Below are 24,060 nucleotides of genomic sequence, written 5' to 3' on the forward strand. Positions count from 1 at the left end.
TCCACTAGACTAGAGCCACATTACAGCATGAATCAGATCAGATATTATCATATATGTATTGCCATTCCACTAGACTATAGCCACATTACAGCATGAATCATATGATTACAACATGTCTACAAATCACAAAGAAGAATGCTGTAATGCATCCAAACTTTAACAATATACAATTTGCCATCTGTAATAGGTTGTGAAATAAGATTTCCAAGAACCAAATAAATTTCAGAGAATAAGTGATTCTTAAAAGCTGAGCACTTTATCACAAACATACATATAGAATAGTGCCTGCACACTCAAATGAAAATAAAATGTAGAGTTTGGCCAACCTGTTCAACAGTGCCTCATGTGATCCACTTAGTCGCTAACATAGTTACTTACCAGAGGCGTGTCTTGTCGCTCTGTCATGGCTGTGGTCTAATGTGCAGTCAGCTTCCCTCCAGTCACCGATCTCTGCTCTGAGGAAAGTGACACCAGGTGAGCCCTTGGAGATTCCAGGAAGCAGCAGGTAGGTAAGCCACGCCCTGGCCTTCCTCTGACCAATCACAGTCTCCAATGAGCTCCATTATCTTTGCATCATTATCTGCACCACCAGTGCACCTGTACAGGAGTCCCATCAGAACAATGTGATACACAGGGCTACACTACAGGGGATTATTCAATGGGCAGAATACAACAACTGATAACTGATATAATACAACAACTGATATAATACATTAACTGATAACTGATATAATACATTAACTGATAACTGATATGATACAACAACTGATAACTGATATAATACAATAACTGATAACTGATATAATACAACAACTGATATAATACATTAACTGATAACTGATATAATACAACAACTGATAACTGATATAATACAACAACTGATAACTGATATAATACAACAACTGGTAACTGATATAATACATTAACTGATAACTGATATAATACATTAACTCATAACTGATATAATACAACAACTGATAACTGATATAATGCAACAACTGATAACTGATATAATACAACAACTGATAACTGATATAATACATTAACTGATAACTGATATAATACAACAACTGATAACTGATATAATACAACAACTGATACATGATATAATACATCAACTGATATAATACAATAACTGATAACTGATATAATACATTAACTGATAACTGATATAATACAACAACTGATAACTGATATAATACAACAACTGATATAATACATTAACTGATAACTGATATAATACATTAACTGATAACTGATATAATACAACAACTGATATAATACATTAACTGATAACTGATATAATACAACAACTGATAACTGATATAATACATTAACTGATAACTGATATAATACATTAACTGATAACTTATATAATACAACAACTGATAACTGATATAATACAACAACTGATACATGATATAATACATCAACTGATAACTGATATAATACAACAACTGATAACTGATATAATACAACAACTGATACATGATATAATACAACAACTGATAACTGATATAATACAACAACTGATAACTGATATAATACAACAACTGATAACTGATATAATACAACAACTGATAACTGATATAATACAACAACTGATAACTGATATAATACAACAACTGATACATGATATAATACATCAACTGATAACTGATATAATACAACAACTGATATAATACAACAACTGATATAATACAACAACTGATATAATACAACAACTGGTATAATACTACAACTGATATAATACAATTACTGAAATACAACATATAATACAATAACTGATATAATACAACAACTGATAACTGATATAATACTACAACTGATATAATACTACAACTGATATGTGATATAATATAATAACTGATATAATACAACAACAGATTACTGATATAATAGAACAACTGATATGATACAATAACTGATCAAGACAAAGGAGATGATTGTGGACTACAGGAAAAGGAGGACTGAGCACGCCCCCATTCTCATCGACGGGGCTGTAGTGGAGCAGGTTAAGAGCTTCAAGTTCCTTGGCGTCCACATCACCAACAAACTAACATGGTCCAAGCACACCAAGACAGTTCTGAAGAGGGCATGACAAAACCTATTCCCCCTCAGGAGACTGAAAAGATTTGGCATGGGTCCTCAGATCCTCAAAAAGGTTTTACAACTGCACAATCGGGAGCATCCTGACTGGTTGCATCACTGCCTGGTATGGCAACTGCTCGGCCTCCAACCGCAGGGCACTACAGAGGGTAGTACGTACGGCCCAGTACATCACTGGGGCCAAGCTTCCTGCCATCCAGGACCTCTATATCAGGAGGTGTCAGAGGAAGGCCCTAAAAATGGTCAAAGACTCCAGCCACCCTAGACATTCTGTTCTCTCTGCTACCGCACGGCAAGCATACCGGATCGCCAAGTCTAGTTCCAAGAGGCTTCTAAACAGCTTCTACCCTCAAGCCATAAGACTCCTGAACCGCTAATCAAATGGCTACTCAGACTATCCCCCCCATGCTGCTACTCTCTGTTTATTATCTATGCATAGTCACTTTAATAACCCCACCTGCATGTACATATTACCTCAATTACCTCGACACCGGTACCCGCACATTGACTCTGTACCGGTACCCCTGTATATAGCCCCGCTATTGTTATTTACTGCTGCTCTTTAATTATTTGTTATTCTTATCTCGTACTTTTGTCTTAGGTATTTTCTTAACTACATTGTTGGTTAAGGGCTTGTAAGTAAGCATTTCACTGTAAGGTCTACACCTGTTGTATTCGGCGCATGTGACAAATACATTTTGATTTGAACACTGGGTTAGATTGTGGATGCTATAATACTTGCCACTGTAGGTCAGTATATCACCATAAAGTTACAAATAAACAGCTCAAGGGTGGTCTAATGTGGTCTTGGGTTGGTTTTAATGAAACGAATGACATTTTATTTATATTGAACATTTTAACTTGTATACAGGTAGACCAGAGAAGCCACATCCTTTTTGATTGGCAGATGAGTGGCAACCCTGATTAGAAGCACCTGCTGCTCATCAGTTGCTCACCTGTGTTCACTATAAATGCTGTTTTGAATGGAAAAACATTGTACAGAAAAGTCTGTGTATGCAATCACTGATGCAGTGAAAATAATAATATTAACAACAATAATAATAATAATAATAATAATTATTATTATTATTATTATTATTATTAAGTAAGCGACATCTTTTTGAATGCGGACCCATTACACATTTTTGCTTATCTGAATTTACGGGTTTTACGCACGACCCAAACTTCTGTGAGAGCCTGACGGTCCCCTTTTGATAGGCCACGACACCACACAATTTCCAGGATGAATCAATAGATATTTCTTTCTCCAAATTGTCCGTCAACTTGGATAGACTGAAACGACTAAAGTAATTAATTGAGATTAATTGAGATTGTTTAAATTGGTAGCTGGGGAAAAGACACAACAATGTAGCATACATTTGGACTTTATGCTCATTTTATTAATGCAGGGACACCCCCTGCGCATTACTTGCACTGTCGATATGTAAATGAACTAATCCATTCAACAGCATAAGCATATTTCCGATATGAGACCAATGTGTGGGCTTTCCGACTGAATAGGCCTTAAGAGACCATTAAACCCAGACTTGGACCACACACACCCTCCACCGACTAGCAGACAGGGGAAGCGAACATTTTTAGGGATTGCTTTGCAACGTAGTTAGCCACTGGTTTAGATCTTATCTGTCAGAAAGATATCAGTTTGTCTCTGTGGATGGTTTGTCCTCTGACAAATCAACTGTACATTTCGGTGTTTCTCACATTTATGCTTATCTTAATTTACGGACCAACCAAAAACTGTAAGAGCCTGACCGTCCCCTTTTGATTGGCCACGACACCACACAATTTTCAGCTTGAATCCATCCACGTTTCCAATAGATATTTCTTTCTCCAAATTCTCCTTCAACTTGGGTAGACTGAAACGCCTAAAGTAATTAAACAGAGTGTAATAACCTGTATATTGATAAGCATATCCTCGTCTATTTCATTTGAACATGCTTCAAATAACCTCTATAATGTTCTGAAACCTATTAGCTGTCTACCTGTTGCACTGAGGATATGACACATTTTCGAAGCAAAGTTGTCTTTTGTTAAAAGGTAAAGGCCAACACGGTTTAAAACCTTTTAAAATAGACGCATTTATTAAAGGCTGGCATCAATCCGTATCGCGGAAATATTGCATGAGATCTGCATTGAAATGTAAAGGCTATTTCCGATTGAGCCGATATAGACAGCATTTATAGTTAATGCCGTATCCAATCATTCCTTTTACATTTCAATCCAGCTATAACGCGGATCTTCCGCGATTTCGACGATACAGATTGAATCCAGCCCTAAACGGCAGAAATACGTAGGCTACAATCACTCCTGCAGTGCAGAAGGCTGTCATTAAACTTCCAAAAGTGAACCTCATTTGGTGCCATTCCAAATACCCACCCAATTAGACTACTATTTTAATGTTATGTTTATTTTTATTGCAACAATAACAATATTACACATCAATACAGGGACATTCCTGTGAATACAATGAAACAATAAAATAATAGAACACAAGGCGAATCCCCCCCCCCCCCCCCAAAAAAAATAATAATTCAGGACATAATTTATATGCGACAAGGCAATGAGACATTAACAGACATTCAGAGACATGACTCCATTTACATTTGTGAATATAGTATTTGGCCAAGAGAATAATAATGTTAATAAAATAGTTATGATCGGAATTACAAGGATAAGCATAATGCCGTTTAACATCATCAAAGGTAAACATAGGTAATTCTGGAGATTTTATACACAACCATTCATGAATTTCAATCCATAGTTCACTAGAATGGCAGCATGAAACAAATAAATGCTGTATAGATTCTGAATCAGAGGAACATAAAACACAAGGCATTTTGTCAAAATGGAATCTTTTGTGCAAGAAATTATTAACGGGATAAAGGGAAGAACATATTTTAAAGTGTGTTTCTTTAACTTTGGGGATAACCGGCCAATTAAGGTAAAAGGTAGTCGCTTTTGACCATAGCATGGGGGTCGGTCACTTCCATAGCAATATATTGAGTTATAATCACCAAAAATTACTTCATTAACTGCCGATCATATCCACTTATTGTTGAATTTTTTTATCCAAAAGATTCCAGTCATTATTTGTAAACTTGGACAACAGGGAACAACCTCATATAACAAAGTGCACTTAATAAGTCCAAGTAAAGGAAGTGGAATTGCTTTGCAAACCTTCATACATTCTCTCTGAGTAATATTAACCTGAAATTGACCAATGAACTGATCAAACAGCAAAAACTCCTAATTAGACTACAATCACGCCATTTAAAAGGTGAAAGGGGCGTGTTTTCACGCTAATAGACAACCAATAATCAAGACCGGGCAATATATAGGCGGTATCCTCGGGCCTTTAAATAGCCTACCTCCGCTCACAAAATGGCAGTGATCGCAGCGGAAGTTAGAGGTAACATCCATTTTGTATTTCTTCAAGACTGGACATATTGCTGGACGTCATGACAAACTTTCAGACACCAACTGGTTTGGAGAGCCCGGGGGCACAGAGAGCAACTCTTCCCCGTCGCCATTCAAGCGTTTGTCGGAACTTATTTGGACCCATCGACCATGACGCGCTGAACCGCGAGTTGAAGGCGACGCTGAAGGAAATATCTGAACGAGACCAGCGTCGATGGAATTTCCACTTCGAGACAGACACACCAATTCCCGGGAGTTACGAATGGGAAGGAATGTCAGCGGAGTCGATGCCTGCCTTCTACCAGGAGTCAGAAGTTGGCGGACCCAGGTAAGCCAAGCACTAGCGGTTCTGGGGGGGGGGTTCTTTTAAACTTGTTGTGTGATCTTTATGGCCGATGCGCACTTATACGTTATCTATAATTTCTCTTCATATGACAAAGATTAAAATGGATTTGCCAGTAGATCGTCCACTTGATTAATGATGGCCACTAGCTAAGATATTGTCTTGTTCAGTCCAATCAAAGCTACTGTACATTTAATTATATCTGTGGCCGATGACATTGGAAGGGCACTTAGAATGATATTACATGTCAGGACCCAAAGGGCTGAAATTCGATGTCTATCCTTACTAGCCACTTAAACTTAGCGATGTACTGTCCCCATGAGTGACAGAACATTGAGGCAATCATGGCGCAGTGTTCCTATTTTCTGCTGGTTTGCCGCACCACTGCAGAAAGCACTGAGCTAGGCTGAAACGCATGCATTTTGGAGCTGCCTTACTCAAGACATACATGTCTGTATGGGGTTTAACTCAATTATATATTTTTGTTACGTTTTCAAACTGATGTGACACATTTTAATGCCAAAATAACATGCAGACCCCAGTTTATTGTTGCTAAAAATGTGCGTCCTCCCAAATAGACCCTAGGTTGTGGATGCTTTACTGACCCCCAGTGGCAACTATCACCTTAACGTCACACAGACCACTTGGGTGGTCTCATGTTGGCTCTGCTGGAACATGCTAAACCCACATTATGAACAATATATTTATATTGGAAATGAATAAGCCACACGCTTGCCTGTAACTTGTATACAGGTAGACCAGAAGCCACATTTTTAATTGGCAGATGAGTGGCAACCCTGATTAGAAGCACCTGCGGCTCACCTGTGTTCACTATAAATGCTGGTTTGAATGAAAGATTTGTACCTAAACACTGAGGGCTGAAAAGCAGAAACGTCTGTACGCACCCCTGATGCAGCGACAATATGACCGACAACCTTTTAAATGCGGATATCACATTTTTGCATATCTGGAATTACGTGTTATGCACCAACCAAACTTCTAGGAGAGCCCGATGTTCCTCTTTTGATAGGCCACGACACCACAATTTAGATTCAAGCAACAACCAAAAATTCAATAGGTTCTCAATTGTCCTTCAGTTCGGCTAGGCAGAAACGCTTAAAGTAGTAACCAGTATATTGATTTAGCCTATCCTCGCCTGTATCATTGGAACAGGCTTCAAATAACGGCCTATGTTCTGAAACCTATTAGCTGTACATGTTCCACTGAGGATAAGGCACCTTTTCGAAGCAACGTTTTTGTTTGTAAGGTTTAGGTCTACACGGTATAAAGCCTTTTAAAATGTCCACCTGTAAGGCTAGATTCCTTTCGTTTCGCGGAAATATTGCAGAAGATCTGCTTTAAAATGTAAAGGTAATTTCCGATTGAGCCGACATATGCCGGGTTTACCGTGAACGCAGTCTATGCTCATTGCCTTTTCAATTTAAATCCAGTAAAGCTCTGGATCTCAACTCTGAAGATGCCTAAACATTTGATTTTGATGTGTGGTATGAAAAATGTTGTTTTATATATATATATATATATATATATATATATATATATTCTGAAATATGGGGGCGTGACATGATCAAACCAAACATGGCTTTTTGGAATGACGAGTTAATCGATTTATTGTCAGTAATGCACAAGGCTGAGTACGTATTGTTAGTGTAAAAACAGGAATACAAGAGAACAGTGTAGGAAGGAATTTAAGGCAGCATGTGTTGACTGGCTATTTTAAACGGAGATATCAGAGGGTCAGTTATTACACCTTGAAGAGACGCAGACAAGAAATCCTCAACAGTTTGAGCCAAATAAATTAGTACAAGCATTGTAATGATGGGGGGGGGCTGAACTCTTTTACAAAGGTACTTAAGGAGTTGGAGAAGGGGTTTGTTCTCAAGTAACTAATGTGGCATTTTGAGGAATAATTTTATAAAAACATGTTCCCTGAACTAAACTGGAAAATACGTTAGAACCCTCTTATACATTTAACCCGTATTTAAAATGGTGGAAGATAATGTTTTTCGTAAATCCAGAGCCTGTCTGGATCATATCTTCTGTCTGTACAATAATCAAATGGATTACATGAAGAGAAGCCTACTTTAGCATGTTTCGTTTTTTTCCAGAAAGCTTTTGATTTTGTAAATGGTGATCTTTTAGCCTGTAGTTTGAAGACAGGGGTTGATGGGATATTTTATCAAGCAATCTAGTCTCTACAAAGTACCAGTTGCGTGTTAATGAGTATCGTACAGATTGGTTTCCCACACCCTCGGGTGTAAACAAGGAGACGCCTTATCATGGACTTTGTTTGCTTTGTTTATATGATTTGGTAAAGTTAAATATTGGAGTAAGAAATAATGTAACGCTAAGTATCTATTTGCTGGTATTATTTTGATGGCAGAACAAGAACTGCGGAAGATGTACTCTGCAGTCAAATTGGTGTATAAAATGGCAACTCATGATGAACCAGACAAACACAGATAATGCATTTTAGAAATCCAGCTAAGTGTTTTGTTAAACGTTCTTCAGTTTACTAACATTTATAAATGTTTATTGCTAAACATGTTACCTTTCTATACGCAACGTCTGCCCTGGCCGACTCAGCAAGTGGAGCTCTGGGAGTTATAGGAAACTCAAGATTGGTTATGTTACGTATTCCAAACTGTATCACATGCGTGTCTTGTTCTGGACTATGCTGCAGGAGTGTGGGGTGCTAAGAGGCATTTTAAAAACTACCATGTTCATAGCAGAGCAGTACGTTACTTTTTAGGTCTCCATAAGTTTGCGCCTATACTTGCCCTAACTGGGGACATGGGCTGGGAACCAGGTGAGACTTTGGATTAGACTGTTGGGTATGTCAACTGCCAGAATGGCTAGCGGTTTGCCTGGGCAACATGTCTGAACATCTGCACGAATCTAAATTTAAGGGAGACATAGATATTATTAAACAACTGATGCAATATGAAGACAAAATGGGTGGAGATGAATCATGAACCTGTTTAAGGGTGAATTCTGTAAGATATTATATTATGTATGACCTTCCTAAAAGCTGTGCACAGATCAGGGATTATGCCTCTGCCTATTGAAAAAGGTCGGTATTGTGGTGAAGCGGAAAGACGATGTCACTATTGTGACCTAGAAATAGAGGATCAAATGAGTTTAATTCTCCATTGCCCTTTTATACCACGATACACGCTTGCTCTTATTCCAGACAGCACATCAGATATACCCTGGCACTATGTTGCTTGAGTGATTATGAGACATTTGTTTTGTCCCTTGTATTTCCGGATATTTAGACAAAGCCTGGAATGAAAGAAAAGGCTACCTTTAAATTGTCAAAATATTTAGCTTCTGTGTATATAGGCTTGTCTGCCATATGAATAGTCCTTGTTCCAGACTGGATCCTAGTGGCATGTTCTCTCTATGGTGCATTTTACTGCTCCAGGGATGTAATTATTGTTTGGATAACCTTCAATCTTATGTATGGATTATTTTTCACTCTGTGATGCGCAATGCAGAGCACACCGGAAGAAATCATTTAATTACCATAGTGAAGCATTAAACCACCTGCAAGGATGCAAAAGTGAACCACATTTGGCGCCATTCCAAATGCCCCCCCCCGCCATTATTTATGTTTAATTAGGCGGCATCCTCGGTCCTTTAAAAGCCTACCTACATTCACAGAATGTCAGTCGCAGTTGACGTTAGAAACAGCCCAGTGTGAATCCATTTCCTATTTCTTCAAGACTGGACATATAACTGGATGTCTTGACAAACTTTCCTCCACCAACTGGTTTGGGGAGCCCGGTTGCACAGAGGAACTGTTTCGCCATACAAGCTTTTGTCGGAACTTATCTGGAGCCATCGACCTTATACCAGGAGTCGACAATCTGGAGGTATGAGAGGTCAGGTTGTGACGTCCAACAGACTACAACGCAGAGGTTTTCACTCATGTGCGTGGTTGTTGCCTCAACCAAACCCCTCTATCAGACTGCACTTTGTTCCATCGAAGTAGTCCCCAATACGAGGAAATGTAACTCTAACCCAACACTGTATTCGAAGTAAGAGGTCGAGGACATCTTATGAACGTGCAGTCAACGTTACTCAAATTATAGGTAGGTCTATACAGTGGCGATTTTAGCGTCTACATTTCGGTGGGCAAACCATGTTCTGTTAGGCCGTCATTGAAAATATGAATTCTTAACTGACTTGCCTAGTTAAATAATGTTACAAACTATGGCAAGGCTGCGCGGTTAAGAGGTATTCTGATTAAGACAATGAGCATGCGAAGATTAACTTTGTTCAGCACTTTTGAAATGTACAATGACAATTCAGAACGTGGGCTTTAAAAAATAAAGTTCTTCCTGTACACCAAGTCAGACCCATAGGATGAAGGGGGCATAAAGCAAACAATGAAAGCTCTTACAATATTCGATGACAGTTATCTAAAACGGGCTGTAGGTTACATGTGCACCAAGTTAAAACAGTATGCTAATATAGGAGGGGGGCGGGACCAAATCTACAGTATACATACCTCCCTGGCATAGTACATAATTTATGCAGCATACACTACATTTTTGGACTCATTGCAGTGCTCACTTGAACAGGAAGGTGGTCTTTGTGGGCAAATTGTCATTTAACTTTGTCAGTCTGGAATTCTCTGGATTTATGGTGCTTTCTAGATAACTTGGGGGGGTTTGAAACCAGGTTGACTTGTCAGCGCTCTAGACTTGGAACTCCGAGGTAGATTTTGAATTGAACCTTTTCTGAAACTTATTTTTTTTTTTAAAGCTTGGAGAAGAGACCCTTAAACAGACTTTGACCCCACACCCTCTGCCAACTAGCTGGCAGATTTGCAGGTCAGCCACTGACTCCTTCCAAACCACTCATTGTTGAAATTGCAATTTCCAACTTGTAATGTTTATGGCTGACCTTGAGGCTTCTTGGATTGGAATATCTACTGTAACTATGGCAACACCCAAGGGGGCATGAACTTTCTAGCTCTCCCTGTAGTTATTTTAACAGAACAGGTGAGGCTCACCTGCCCTGAATGACTAGTTGCCACTAACACGAACTCCTTAATGAGCAACTTGTTTTAATGACTTGCCAACTAGTTTAGTTCGACCACTTAAAAAAAAACAAGCACAACTTAAGCCATACATGCACATGAATAAAATCATCGAGGATAAAACAAAGTCTGGGACTTATTTCCATTGTGGTCCTCTTGAGACAAGATCGAATACAGTATGGCAGTGAAATCATAAAACATAACGATCTTGTATTGACTATGAATTGAAGGCTAACCGTTCTACACCTCTTCCCTGCAGATTTGTTCCCAATGAGGAGGAGAAGCTCAACGTCTGAGATGACTAGCCCCCAGCACAATTCTTCACTCAATTCCCCTTGAACGCCACGCAAAGAGGGAACCGTTCGATTAACCACGCTGACAAATGCTACCATCTGCCGCTCCTGCAGTTAATATTTTCCATCTCGGACAAAAGATGGAGTAACCCTCCCAAATAAGCCATATGTATTTAAAAAATAATTCAACTAACTTGTGTTAATTTATTACGTGTCAGATTGTTTTAAATGATATCTGTGAAAGACAATTTATTTGCATTTCTGCTCACTGTATTGATTAGTGAGCCCTCAAATGATACTTAAGGCTTGTTTGCTACGTAGGTCATTTGCCTTTGCATTTTTGGGTTGGACAAAAGATGTTAACCCACAAATGTTGGCCTAGGTTTTTTGCCGAAGTAACAATGTCTTATTGTATATAAAATATTTTATTTGATTTCAACTAACTTGTTTTAATTCAACTAAGTTTTCTGCGATTGTTCAAATGGTAGCTGGGGAAACTTATTAAAACAATATAGTTTACATTTTGACTTTCTGCTCATTTTATTGCATTAGTGAGCCCTCAAATGGCTAACGAGGTGAACAGGGACACCACCTGCCCATGCACACCCCTCACACACTAGAGAAACAATAAGAGCAGCAGTCGTTCCATTTGACAGCACTTGAAGAGTGCCTCAACAAATTGTAGCAGTAGGACCTACAGACTAGCCCTCCTACTGTGGATGACTGTTATGATCTGCCTCCATTATGGCTCGTTGGTAGATATACTAATCCCACGCGCTATAATTTACTGCTCATAATTCCGCACGGAGATGCAGATGCTATTACCCTCACTGTCGATATGCAAATCAACTAATCCATTCAACATGTAAGCATATTTCCGATATGAGACCAATGTGGGGGTTTTCTGACTGCCTTAACAGGGTATTGGGGAGGATCTCTCTGATTTGTGCCTTAACACCCAAGACATCTGTATAGTACTAGACCAAACAATGTAACACGTAATCAAGACTTACACATGATTGTCGTTTCTTTTCAAATTCTGTGTTAACTCCAAGTGCTTTTCAATAATATCAGGCTATGAAGATGGCCAACCGCTCATGGCAGGTGCACACTATTTGACTTACCTTTTCTAAAGAAAAAACGTCTGTCGTAAATAATCAAGTTCAGAAGTGCAATACATTGTATCTACAGGCAGACGTTACTCTACGTCTGCCTGTAGAGTAACGTGTCAACTTTTAAATTGACCTATCAAAGACTAATGAATACATTTAATTGTGGTTTATGTATCAGATTTGGTCTGCTTTAGAAGTATAACCGAATAGTTTTGAGTAACGAGTGCGTGGAAATGCATTTAAATCAATAGTGAATGCGATAGCAATCGTGCAAAACCGTGTAGTAAAAACGAATTGAGCGATGCGCGCATACACTTACGCAACGGGAGATTTGCAGGACAATTTAAGGTTCTCAAATCAAGGATTGGCCATACAGCAAGAAAATAAATTCTTTAGGGTATTGGTAAGTGGCCATCTGGCATCGGGGCTTGGGACATGTGGAGAAAGTGTGCCATTTCTTTCACCTGCAAATGCGGATTGGTGGCAACGAACGCTACCAGACCCTCACCACCAACCCGTTCTTCCTCAAAGTTAAAACATTTTCTCAGTCAAATGTGTTGAATTATCTTTCTGAAACATTCAAATGTTTTAGTTCCAAACTCTAACCCGTTCTATCTGTAGGCCTAACCAATTAAGACCGATAGGCTACCTTGACACACTATTAGTCAAAATGGTGGCACTCTTTATACATATAGATATGAAGTAAAGAAATGTCTATAAAAACAGTCTTCAGATGTTTAATGAAGAAACGAATCAACTAGTTTAGTACACAGTAGTGGTATATGGTTATTGACTAGTCACTTTACCAGCATTTCATAGTTCATTTTGGTTCCATATTTCAATGAGCTGTAAATACTATAGTCTGTATCTGCAGTAGTTTGAATTGAATTAATTCTGCTCCAGAAACAGATGGTCTGTCGCCCCAAGGCATCATATTTAACCATCAAAATGATTCATTAAATCTGTCCCAAGGGCTTGCCATTGCCCACCCACTGATAGAATTCCCTTGATGATTTAACTGTTTTTCCCTCGCCTTTGTCCAGGGCTCTGAGCTCAAGTTGCCTCACCCTACATTTGTTTAACAATTAAAAAATAAATATACGAACATTTGGTGACAAATCACAGCAAATGAAGAGTCAGAATGTGTTAGCTAGCTTGTTCATTTGTTAAACTGTGTGCTAGCTAGAAAGCTAAACATGACTTTTACAACTCATATGAAAAGATATTGAACTATGTAGGCCCATCCATTAGTCAGTCAGTGGAAATATGGATACTACGTTCCCCAAGAAGCAATGGTAAACATGTTTCCTTGGTGATATTTTCATATGATCTTCCCTGCTTATGTATTCAAGAGACCTGAATAAACCCAGTGTCTGCACCCCTTTATCAATACACATTACAACCAACTATATCACACTGTCAGCACCCCTTTATCAATACACATTACAACCAACTATATCACACTGTCAGCATCCCTTTATCAATACACATTACAACCAACTATATCACACTGTCAGCACCCCTTTATCCATACACATTACAACCAACTATATCACACTGTCAGCACCCCTTTATCCATACACATTACAACCAACTATATCACACTGTCAGCACCCCTTTATCCATACACATTACAACCAACTATATCACACTGTCAGCACCCCTTTATCAATACACATTACAACCAACTATATCACACTGTCAGCACCCCTTTATCCATACACATTACAACCAACTATATCACTGTCAGCACCCCTTTATCCATATACATTACAACCAACTATATCACACTGTCAGCACCCCTTTATCCATACACATTACAACCAACTATATCACACTGTCAGCACCCCTTTATCCATACACATTACAACCAACTATATCACACTGTCAGCACCCCTTTATCCATACACATTACAACCAACTATATCACACTGTCAGCACCCCTTTATCCATACACATTACAACCAACTATATCACACTGTCAGCATCCCTTTATCAATACACATTACAACCAACTATATCACACTGTCAGCATCCCTTTATCCATACACATTACAACCAACTATATCACACTGTCAGCACCCCTTTATCCATACACATTACAACCAACTATATCACACTGTCAGCACCCCTTTATCCATACACATTACAACCAACTATATCACACTGTCAGCACCCCTTTATCCATACACATTACAACCAACTATATCACACTGTCAGCACCCCTTTATCCATACACATTACAACCAACTATATCACACTGTCAGCACCCCTTTATCAATACACATTACAACCAACTATATCACACTGTCAGCACCCCTTTATCAATACACATTACAACCAACTATATCACACTGTCAGCACCCCTTTATCCATACACATTACAACCAACTATATCACACTGTCAGCACCCCTTTATCCATACACATTACAACCAACTATATCACACTGTCAGCACCCCTTTATCCATACACATTACAACCAACTATATCACACTGTCAGCACCCCTTTATCCATACACATTACAACCAACTATATCACACTGTCAGCACCCCTTTATCCATACACATTACAACCAACTATATCACACTGTCAGCACCCCTTTATCCATACACATTACAACCAACTATATCACACTGTCAGCACCCCTTTATCCATACACATTACAACCAACTATATCACACTGTCAGCACCCCTTTATCCATACACATTACAACCAACTATATCACACTGTCAGCACCCCTTTATCCATACACATTACAACCAACTATATCACTGTCAGCACCCCTTTATCCATACACATTACAACCAACTATATCACACTGTCAGCACCCCTTTATCCATACACATTACAACCAACTATATCACACTGTCAGCACCCCTTTATCCATACACATTACAACCAACTATATCACACTGTCAGCACCCCTTTATCCATACACATTACAACCAACTATATCACACTGTCAGCACCCCTTTATCCATACACATTACAACCAACTATATCACACTGTCAGCACCCCTTTATCCATACACATTACAACCAACTATATCACACTGTCAGCACCCCTTTATCCATACACATTACAACCAACTATATCACACTGTCAGCACCCCTTTATCCATACACATTACAACCAACTATATCACTGTCAGCACCCCTTTATCCATATACATTACAACCAACTATATCACACTGTCAGCACCCCTTTATCCATACACATTACAACCAACTATATCACACTGTCAGCACCCCTTTATCCATACACATTACAACCAACTATATCACACTGTCAGCACCCCTTTATCCATACACATTACAACCAACTATATCACACTGTCAGCACCCCTTTATCCATACACATTACAACCAACTATATCACACTGTCAGCACCCCTTTATCCATACACATTACAACCAACTATATCACACTGTCAGCACCCCTTTATCCATACACATTACAACCAACTATATCACACTGTCAGCACCCCTTTATCCATACACATTACAACCAACTATATGACACTGTCAGCACCCCTTTATCATACACATTACAACCAACTATATCACACTGTCAGCACCCCTTTATCCATACACATTACAACCAACTATATCACACTGTCAGCACCCCTTTATCCATACACATTACAACCAACTATATCACACTGTCAGCACCCCTTTATCCATACACATTACAACCAACTATATCACACTGTCAGCACCCCTTTATCCATACACATTACAACCAACTATATCACACTGTCAGCACCCCTTTATCCATACACATTACAACCAACTATATCACACTGTCAGCACCCCTTTATCCATACACATTACAACCAACTATATCCAAAGGCAAATGTGACTGCTGCATTATGTTATCAGAGGGAGTTAGATGAACAGGGAGAGGAGGAGAGGTTAACCTCATTGGCTGCAACGTTGAATACCAGAAAAGTTGGTCCATGTAATTGAAAGGAGTAGTTGGCTTTTATTTTTCTTCTTAATCATTTTTACATTTTTAGTCATTTAGCAGACGCTCTTATCCAGAGCGAATTACAGCAGTGAATGCATACATTTCATAGATTTTTTTTTTCTTCTGTGCTGGCCCCCCGTGGGAATCGAACCCACAACCCTGGTGTTGCAAACACCATGCTCTACCAACTGAGCTACAGGGAAGGCTAATCGATGGATGCCACTCACCTCAGGGCTGTAAAATGAGATTAGACTGTTGCATTTAACCTATATTCTTCCCTAGACTGAGCTGAGGGTTGGCTGTCAGATGAGATTAGACTGCTGGAAAAGAACCATAAAAGATTTGTCTCCTACTGGCAGCGATTAAGAATTTGCATCTGAGTCAACATTGCTTGGCAGTGCTCATTTGCCTGGGATGCCTGGTAAAAGATGATCATCAGAAATGGGAAGAGATTCGAGGTACATGCCTGCACAGCAAAAACAAGCAGCTTCAGTTTTTGGCCACTCAGTAAAATGTATTTGGATCATGGCCAGTTGTTTGGGCAGGTTATGGGAAAAGATCCAACTAATGTAATCCTCTACTGCTTACATTTAGTTTTTTTTTTTTTTGTGAAGATTTTATGCCCCCAAATGTGTTTTGTTGCCTCAGGGCAACGCAGTGCCATAAGGGTGGATTTATTATTAAATAATAGAACAAAGGCCCTCTTTTCATAAGAAAATACAAGTTAGTCATAAACTAGTATTTCACTGCTTCTCAAACCTGATTCTGGGGGTGGTCTTCCTCTGTCACTGTCCTTCATCTCACTGTCCTCACTCAGTATGATCTTAACTGCTCTATGAAGCTCCATCCATAGAATGTCTGTCAGTGGATATGTTGGAAAGAATATTGACCAATACTATCATTTGGGGGGGAAATGGAGAGGGAATACGTGGGTGCCTGTTTGTATACATGTACGGTATGCTCCTCAGTATAGGGGCATGCAGGCTTGAGTCAGTGTTCCTGTATTGTGATTTCTGCTCCACTAGATTAGTGGGCTGTTATCACTCAAATAATGAGGTCATGGGCCAATAGTTTGACGAGGTAACTTCAACCAACTCTACAGTCTCAGGAAGTATGATGCACACTACGTCATAACTTGTTTCCAAATTAATGATGATTTTCTATGAGCTCACAAGTGTTCTACCACTTTAATAATGAAACATATTTGGAATGTAAGGTAGAGTATTGTTGACTTTTCTTTTGTTAAAACTAGTCATTTATGTTAAGGGCCACAGGAAATGTTGAATTAAACCTGAATTTGTCCCACAGCTATTTGAGTATCAGTTTAAACCCCCCCAACAGGAATGAAAGCCACACGCTGTAAGATGTGTTTACCATCAGAGTGGGTCCACCGACGTGAACACAGGAATAATATTCCCAGTGGCATTTCAAGACCTTTTCAAAAAGTAAATATGTCTCGTCCTGACCAGTAAAAGTGGTTATTTGTCATTGTAGTTTGGTCAGGGCGTGGCAGGGGGTGTTTGTTTTGTGTGTTTTGGGGTTTAGGTTCTATGTAATCTATTTCTCTGTTGGGTTTTTGGCAATGACCTCCAATTAGAGGCAGCTGGTTGTCGTTGTCTCTAATTGGAGGCCATATTTAGTTGTTTGTTTCACTTGTGTTTTGTGGGTGGATATTTTCTGTATAGCCTGGGAGCCTTATGGAACTGTTTTCGTCGTTTGTTTATTTTGTTTAAGTGTTTTCTTTAAATAAATTAAGAAGATGAGCACTTTACCCGCTGCGCTTTGGTCCAATCCTTACGACGCCTTTGACAGAACCACCCACCAAAAAAGGACCAAGCAGCGGAAGAAGGAGCAGCAGGAAAAATATTTGGAGTCGTGGACATGGGAGGAGATCTTAGACGGAAAGGGACCCTGGAGGCAGGCTGGGGAGTACCGGCGACCGAGGGAGGAACTGGAGTCAGCAAAGGCAGAGCGGCGTTATTATGAGGCGCTGTATAGGCCCAGGGGCAAGTGCGAGAGGCAGTCCCCCAAAACATTTTTGGGGGGGCACACGGGGAGTTGGGCAGAGTCAGGGTGGAGTCCTGAGCCAACTCCCCGTGCTTATTATGGGGAGCGACGGATCAAGCAAGCACCTTGTTACGCAGACATGCACATGGTGTCACCCATACACACGCACAGTCCGGTGCAGCCAATAAGGGCTCCGCAGCGTTGCCGGGCGAGAGTTGGCCGGCAGCCAGGAAGAAGTGTGCCGGCACAATGGATCTGGTCTCCAGTGCGTCTCCTCGGCCCAGTTTACCTTGCGCCTGCTCTACGCACGGCAGCCCTCATTCCCCAGCACAGCCCAGTTCGCCCTGTGCCAGCGCTCCGCCCGTGCCGGGCTACAGTGACCATCCAGCCAGGACGGGTTGTGCAGGCCGTGCGCTCCAGACCTCCAGTGCGTCTCCAAGACCCAGTGTACCCTGTGCCTGCTCCGCGTACTCTTTTCCTGAGGTCTTGGCTGATTTCTTTTGATTTTCCCATGATTTCAAGCAAAGAGGCACTGAGTTTGAAGGTAGGCCTTGAAATACATCCACAGGTACACCTCCAATTGACTCAAATTATGTCAATTAGCCTATCAGAAGCTTCTAAAGCCATGACATTTTCTGGAATTTTCCAAGCTGTTTAAAGGCACAATCAACTTGGTGTATGTAAACTTCTGACCCACTGGAATTGTGATACAGTGAATGAAATAACCTGTCTGTAAACAATTGTTGGAAAATTACTTGTCACGCACAAAGAAGATGTCTTAACCGACTTGCCAAAACTATAGTTTAACAAGAAATTTGTGGAGTGGTTGAAAAGAGAGTTTTAATAACTCCAACCTAAGTGTATGTCAACTTCCGTCTTCAACTGTATGTGAGAATGTTATTCATTGACTACAGCTCAGCGTTCAACACCATAGTGCCCTCCAAGCTCATCAATAAGCTAAGGACCCTGGGACGAAACACCTCCCTCTGCAACTGAATCCTGGACTTCCTGATGGGGTGCACCCAGGTGGTAAGGGTAGGTAACACATCCGCCACGCTGATCCTCCACACAGGGGCCCCTCAGGGGTGCATGCTCAGTCCCCTCCTGTACTCCCTGTTCACTCATGACTGCACGGCCAGGCACAACTCCAACACCATCATTAAGTTTGCCGATGACACAACAGTGGTAGGCCTGATCACAGACAATGACGGGACAGCCTATAGGGAGGAGGTCAGAGACCTGGCCGTGTTTGCCAGGACAACAACCTCTCCCTCCAACATGATCAAGACAAAGGAAATGATTGTGGACTACAGGAAAAGGAAGACCGAGCATGCCCCATTCTCAATGACGGGGCTGCAGTGGAGCAGGTTGAGAGCTGTGTCCACATTACCAACAAACTAACATGGTCCAAGCACCCCAAGACAGTCGTGAAGAGGGCACCACAAAACCTATTCCCCCTCAGGAGACTGAAAAGATTTGACATGGGTCCTCAGATCCTCAAAAGGTTCTACAGCTGCACCATCGAGAGCATCCTGACTGGTTGCAACACTGCCTGGTATGGCAACTGCTAGGCCTCCAACCGCAAGGCACTACAGAGGGTAGTGCGTACAGCCCAGTACATCAAGCTTCCTGCCATCCAGGACCTCTATATCAGGCTGTGTCAGAGGAAGGCCCTAAAAATTGTCAGACTCCAGCCACCCTAGACAGACTGTTCTCTCTGCTACCGCACTGCAAGTAGTACCGGAGCACCAAGTCTAGGTCCAAGAGGCTACTAAACAGCTTCTACCCCCAAGCCATAAGACTCCTGAACATCTAATCAAATGGCTACTCAGACTATTTGCATTGCACCCCGCCCCCCCTCCTCTTTTACACCTCTGTTATTATCTATGCATAGGCACTTTAATAACTCTACCTACATGTACATATTACCTCGACTAACCTGTGCCGCCGCACATTGACTCTGTACCGGTACTCCCTGTATATAGTCTCGCTATTGTTATTTTACTGCTGCTCTGTAGCTTTTTTACTTTAATTTCTTATTCATATATATTTTATTAACTGAATTGTTTAGGGGCTCTTAGTAAGCATTTCACTAAGGTCTACACCTGTTATATTCAGTGCATTTGACTAATAAAATGATTTCATTTAATACAACTGAACTGATAATACAATAACTGATATGACAACAGAGAATGCGACAACTGAAATGATATGATACAACAACTGAACGGATACGATGCAACCAGCGGATAACGGATACGATGCAACCAGCGGATAACGGATACGATGCAACCAGCATAGATAACGGATACGATGCAACCAGCATAGATAACGGATGCGATGCAACCAGCATAGATAACGGATGCGATGCAACCAGCATAGATAACGGATGCGATGCAACCAGCATAGATAACGGATGCGATAACGGATAAGATACAACAGATATAATACAATAAAGGATAACTGATATGATACAATAACTGATATGATACAACTGATATATTCAATAAAGGATAACTGATATAATACAATAACTGATATGATACAACTGATATATTCAATAAAGGATAACTGATATGATACAATAACTGATATGATACAACTGATATAATACAACAACTGATGTCACTTAAAGCTGAGGAGATTCCCTGGTCTACATGGGAATCATATTTGTTCTTCACAATGTATTATATGTTATTGTAAAATTGCCTTCACCTGAATAAGCCCCTGTGCCTCCCAAATAGGACAGACAATAGGTTAGATTGTGGATGCTATAATAATTGCCACTGGAGGTCAGTATATCACCATAAAGTTACAAATAAACAGCTCAAGGGTGGTCTAATGTGGTCTTGGGTTGGTTTTAATGAAACATGGTTGATGGGTCTTCTATCTTTAGCTGAGCCTAAACATTTTATTTATATTGAACATTTTAACTTGTATACAGGTAGACCAGAGAAGCCACATCCTTTTTGATTGGCAGATGAGTGGCAACCCTGATTAGAAGCACCTGCTGCTCATCAGTTGCTCACCTGTGTTCACTATAAATGCTGTTTTGAATGGAAAAGGTTTTCTACCTACACACTGAAGAAGGCTGCAAAGCAGAAACGTCTGTCTTCACCAGGCCTGGACAACTCCAGTCCTCTGGGCCTGATTGGTGTCACACTTTTCCCCCAGTCCCAGCTAACACACCTGACTCCAATAGTCAACTCATCTTGATCTTCAGTTGAAAATGCAATCAGTTTAAATCAGGTGTTTCTAGGGATGGGCAAAAAGTGACACCAATCAGACCCTGAGGACTAGAATTGCCTAAGCCTGGTCTACGCTATCCATGATTAAGTGAAAATAATAAGAAATTCATTTATGCAGACCCATCACACATTTTTGCTTATCCGAATTTACGGATTTTACGCACAAACCAAACTTCTGGGAGAGCCTGAAGGTCCCCTTTTGATAGGCCATGACACCACACAATTTTCAGCTTGAACCCATCCAAGTTTTCAATTCATATTACTTTCTCCAAATTGTCATTCAGCTTGGATAGGCTGAAACGCTTAAAGTAATTAATAAACAGAGTGTAATAAATACTGGTAATAACCAGTATATTGATAAGCATATCCTCGTCTATTTCATTTGAACATGCTTCAAATAACCTCTATAATGTTCTGAAACCTATTAGCTGTCTACCTGTTGCACTGAGGATATGACACATTTTCGAAGCAAAGTTGTCTTTTGTTAAAAGGTAAAGGCCAACACGGTTTAAAACCTTTTAAAATAGACGCATTTATTAAAGGCTGGCATCAATCCGTATCGCGGAAATATTGCATGAGATCTGCATTGAAATGTAAAGGCAATTTCCGATTGAGCCGATATAGACAGCATTTATAGTTAATGCCGTCTCCAATCATTCCTTTTACATTTCAATCCAGCTATGAGACTACTCAGACAAAGCAGGCCACCCGCCATAAGGGGTTCCCGAGTGGCGCAGCGGTCTAAGGCACTGCGTCTCAGTCCCTGGTTCGAATCCAGGCTGTATCACATCCGGCCGTGATTGTAAGTCCCATAGGGCTGCGCACAATTGCCCCAGCGCCGTCTGGGTTTGGCCGGTGTAGGCCTTCATTGTAAATAAGAATGTGTTCTTAACTGACTTGCCTGGTTAAATAAAGGTTAAATAAAAATAACTAAAATAAAAAAATGCTACCGTGACTTCAGTCTCTGCTGATTGGCTTTAAATTTAAATCCAGCTATAACGCGGAACTTCCACAATTTCGACGTGGAGGCTACAATCCCTCCTGCAGTGCAGAAAGGTTAAATCATCAAACCCCTCGCAAGGAGGCAAAAAGTCAACCTCATTTGGCGCCATTCCAAATACCCCCCAGCAAGCAGGGGAGGAAGACAGGGCGTGAATAAACCAAGGGCCAACCAATAAGCAAGGCCGGACATTATATAGGCGGCATCCTCGGGTCTTTAAATAGCCTACCTATATCCACATAATATCAGTAGTCCCAGTTGAAGTTACATTGTAGTTAGGAAAAACAGCCCAGTGTGAATCCATTTTGTATTTCTTCAAGACTGGACATATTGCTGGACGTCATGACAAACTTTCAGACACCAACTGGTTTGGAGAGCCCGGGGGCACAGAGAGCAACTCTTCCCCGTCGCCATTCAAGCGTTTGTCGGAACTTATTTGGACCCATCGAGCATGACGCGCTGAACCGCGAGTTGAAGGCGAAGATGAAGGAAATATCTGAACGAGACCAGCGTCGATGGAATTTCCACTTCGAGACAGACACACCAATTCCCGGGAGTTACGAATGGGAAGGAATGTCAGCGGACTCAACACCTGCCTTCTACCAGGAGTCGACGAAAGTTGGAGGCATGAGGGTTCAGGTTGTGACATCAAACACAGACTATACCGCAGAGGTTGTCACTGATAATGTGCGTGGTTGTTCCCCTCTATCAGACTGCGAACAGACTGCACTTTGTTCCAACGAAGTTAACCAAGAGAATTGGTCCAATTCCCCCAATACGAGGAAATGTAACTCCAAATCAACACCGTGTATTCGGCGTAAGAGGTCGAGGACAACATCTTATGAACGTGCAGTCAACGTTACTCAAATTACAGGTAGTTCTACTTTTTCTTGGTAACGCTATATAACTCCTTAATAAGCAACTCGTTTTAATGGCTTGCCGACTACATAACGTTGATGTTCTCGTATGATTGACTCTAATATGAATTAAAGACTAACCGTTCTACATTTCTTCCCCGCAGATTTTTTCCCAAAGAGGAGAAGATCAACGTCAGAGATGAAGAGCACCCAGCCCAATTCTTCCCTCTCAATTCCCCTTGAACAAACGCCACGCAAAGCTCAAATAATTCGATAAACAACGTGGACAAATCATACCATTGCCTATGTGGAAAATTAGGCTATCTGCCTTTTTTTGTTATTATTATTGTCTGTCTTGGACAAAAAAAGATGGAGTAACCATCCAAAATATGTTGGCCAATGTTTATGCCAAAGTAGGATGTTTTGTCTATATTTAAAATATTGTTTAATTTATTTTATTTAAGTTTCAACTGTATTTAATGTGTTTAATTCAACAAAGGTTTCTGAGATATTGTTTGTCTGTTGAATTGTATCCGTGAAAAATACTATTAAAACGATTTGGTTTACATTTTGCTGACGTTCTGCTCATTTTATTATTGAATTAGTGAGACC

General features: G+C 40.3%; 2 protein-coding genes and 1 long non-coding RNA gene across 3 annotated transcripts in view; 2 read left to right on the forward strand and 1 right to left on the reverse strand.

Annotated features, from left to right (window-relative positions):
* Positions 1-484, reverse strand: part of LOC106596808 (transient receptor potential cation channel subfamily M member 5) — a 113,420-nt gene extending 112,936 nt beyond the window's left edge. Inside the window, exon 1 of the mRNA XM_045708692.1 lies at positions 379-484. Within this exon, the coding sequence (XP_045564648.1) occupies positions 379-405 (27 nt within the window). The 5' untranslated portion in view covers positions 406-484. The remainder of the gene's footprint in view (positions 1-378) is intronic.
* Positions 485-5,502: 5,018 nt separating this feature from the next.
* LOC106562470 (cyclin-dependent kinase inhibitor 1B) lies at positions 5,503-24,019 on the forward strand. The gene is made up of 3 exons (XM_014127368.1): positions 5,503-5,613; positions 22,959-23,465; positions 23,613-24,019. The coding sequence occupies exons 1-3, from the start codon at positions 5,589-5,591 to the stop codon at positions 23,723-23,725; spliced, it is 645 nt and encodes a 214-aa protein (XP_013982843.1). The 5' UTR covers positions 5,503-5,588; the 3' UTR covers positions 23,726-24,019.
* On the forward strand, positions 9,622-11,772 carry LOC123730816 (uncharacterized). The gene is made up of 3 exons (XR_006762253.1): positions 9,622-10,005; positions 10,682-10,749; positions 11,218-11,772. It is a non-coding gene; the product is annotated as an uncharacterized lncRNA (long non-coding RNA).
* Positions 24,020-24,060: the final 41 nt, after the last annotated feature.

This window comes from Salmo salar, chromosome ssa26, assembly GCF_905237065.1.
Source record: "Salmo salar chromosome ssa26, Ssal_v3.1, whole genome shotgun sequence".
Classification (NCBI taxonomy): Eukaryota; Metazoa; Chordata; class Actinopteri; order Salmoniformes; family Salmonidae; genus Salmo; species Salmo salar.

Coding starts and splice junctions, on each gene's coding strand:
- LOC106562470 (XM_014127368.1), top strand. CDS start 5,589: ATGACAAACTTTCAGACACCAACTG. Junction 5,614..22,958: donor AAACTTTCAGACACCAACTG/GTTTGGAGAGCC, acceptor AGACACCAACTG/GTTTGGAGAGCCCGGGGGCA. Junction 23,466..23,612: donor CAACGTTACTCAAATTACAG/GTAGTTCTACTT, acceptor TCTTCCCCGCAG/ATTTTTTCCCAAAGAGGAGA.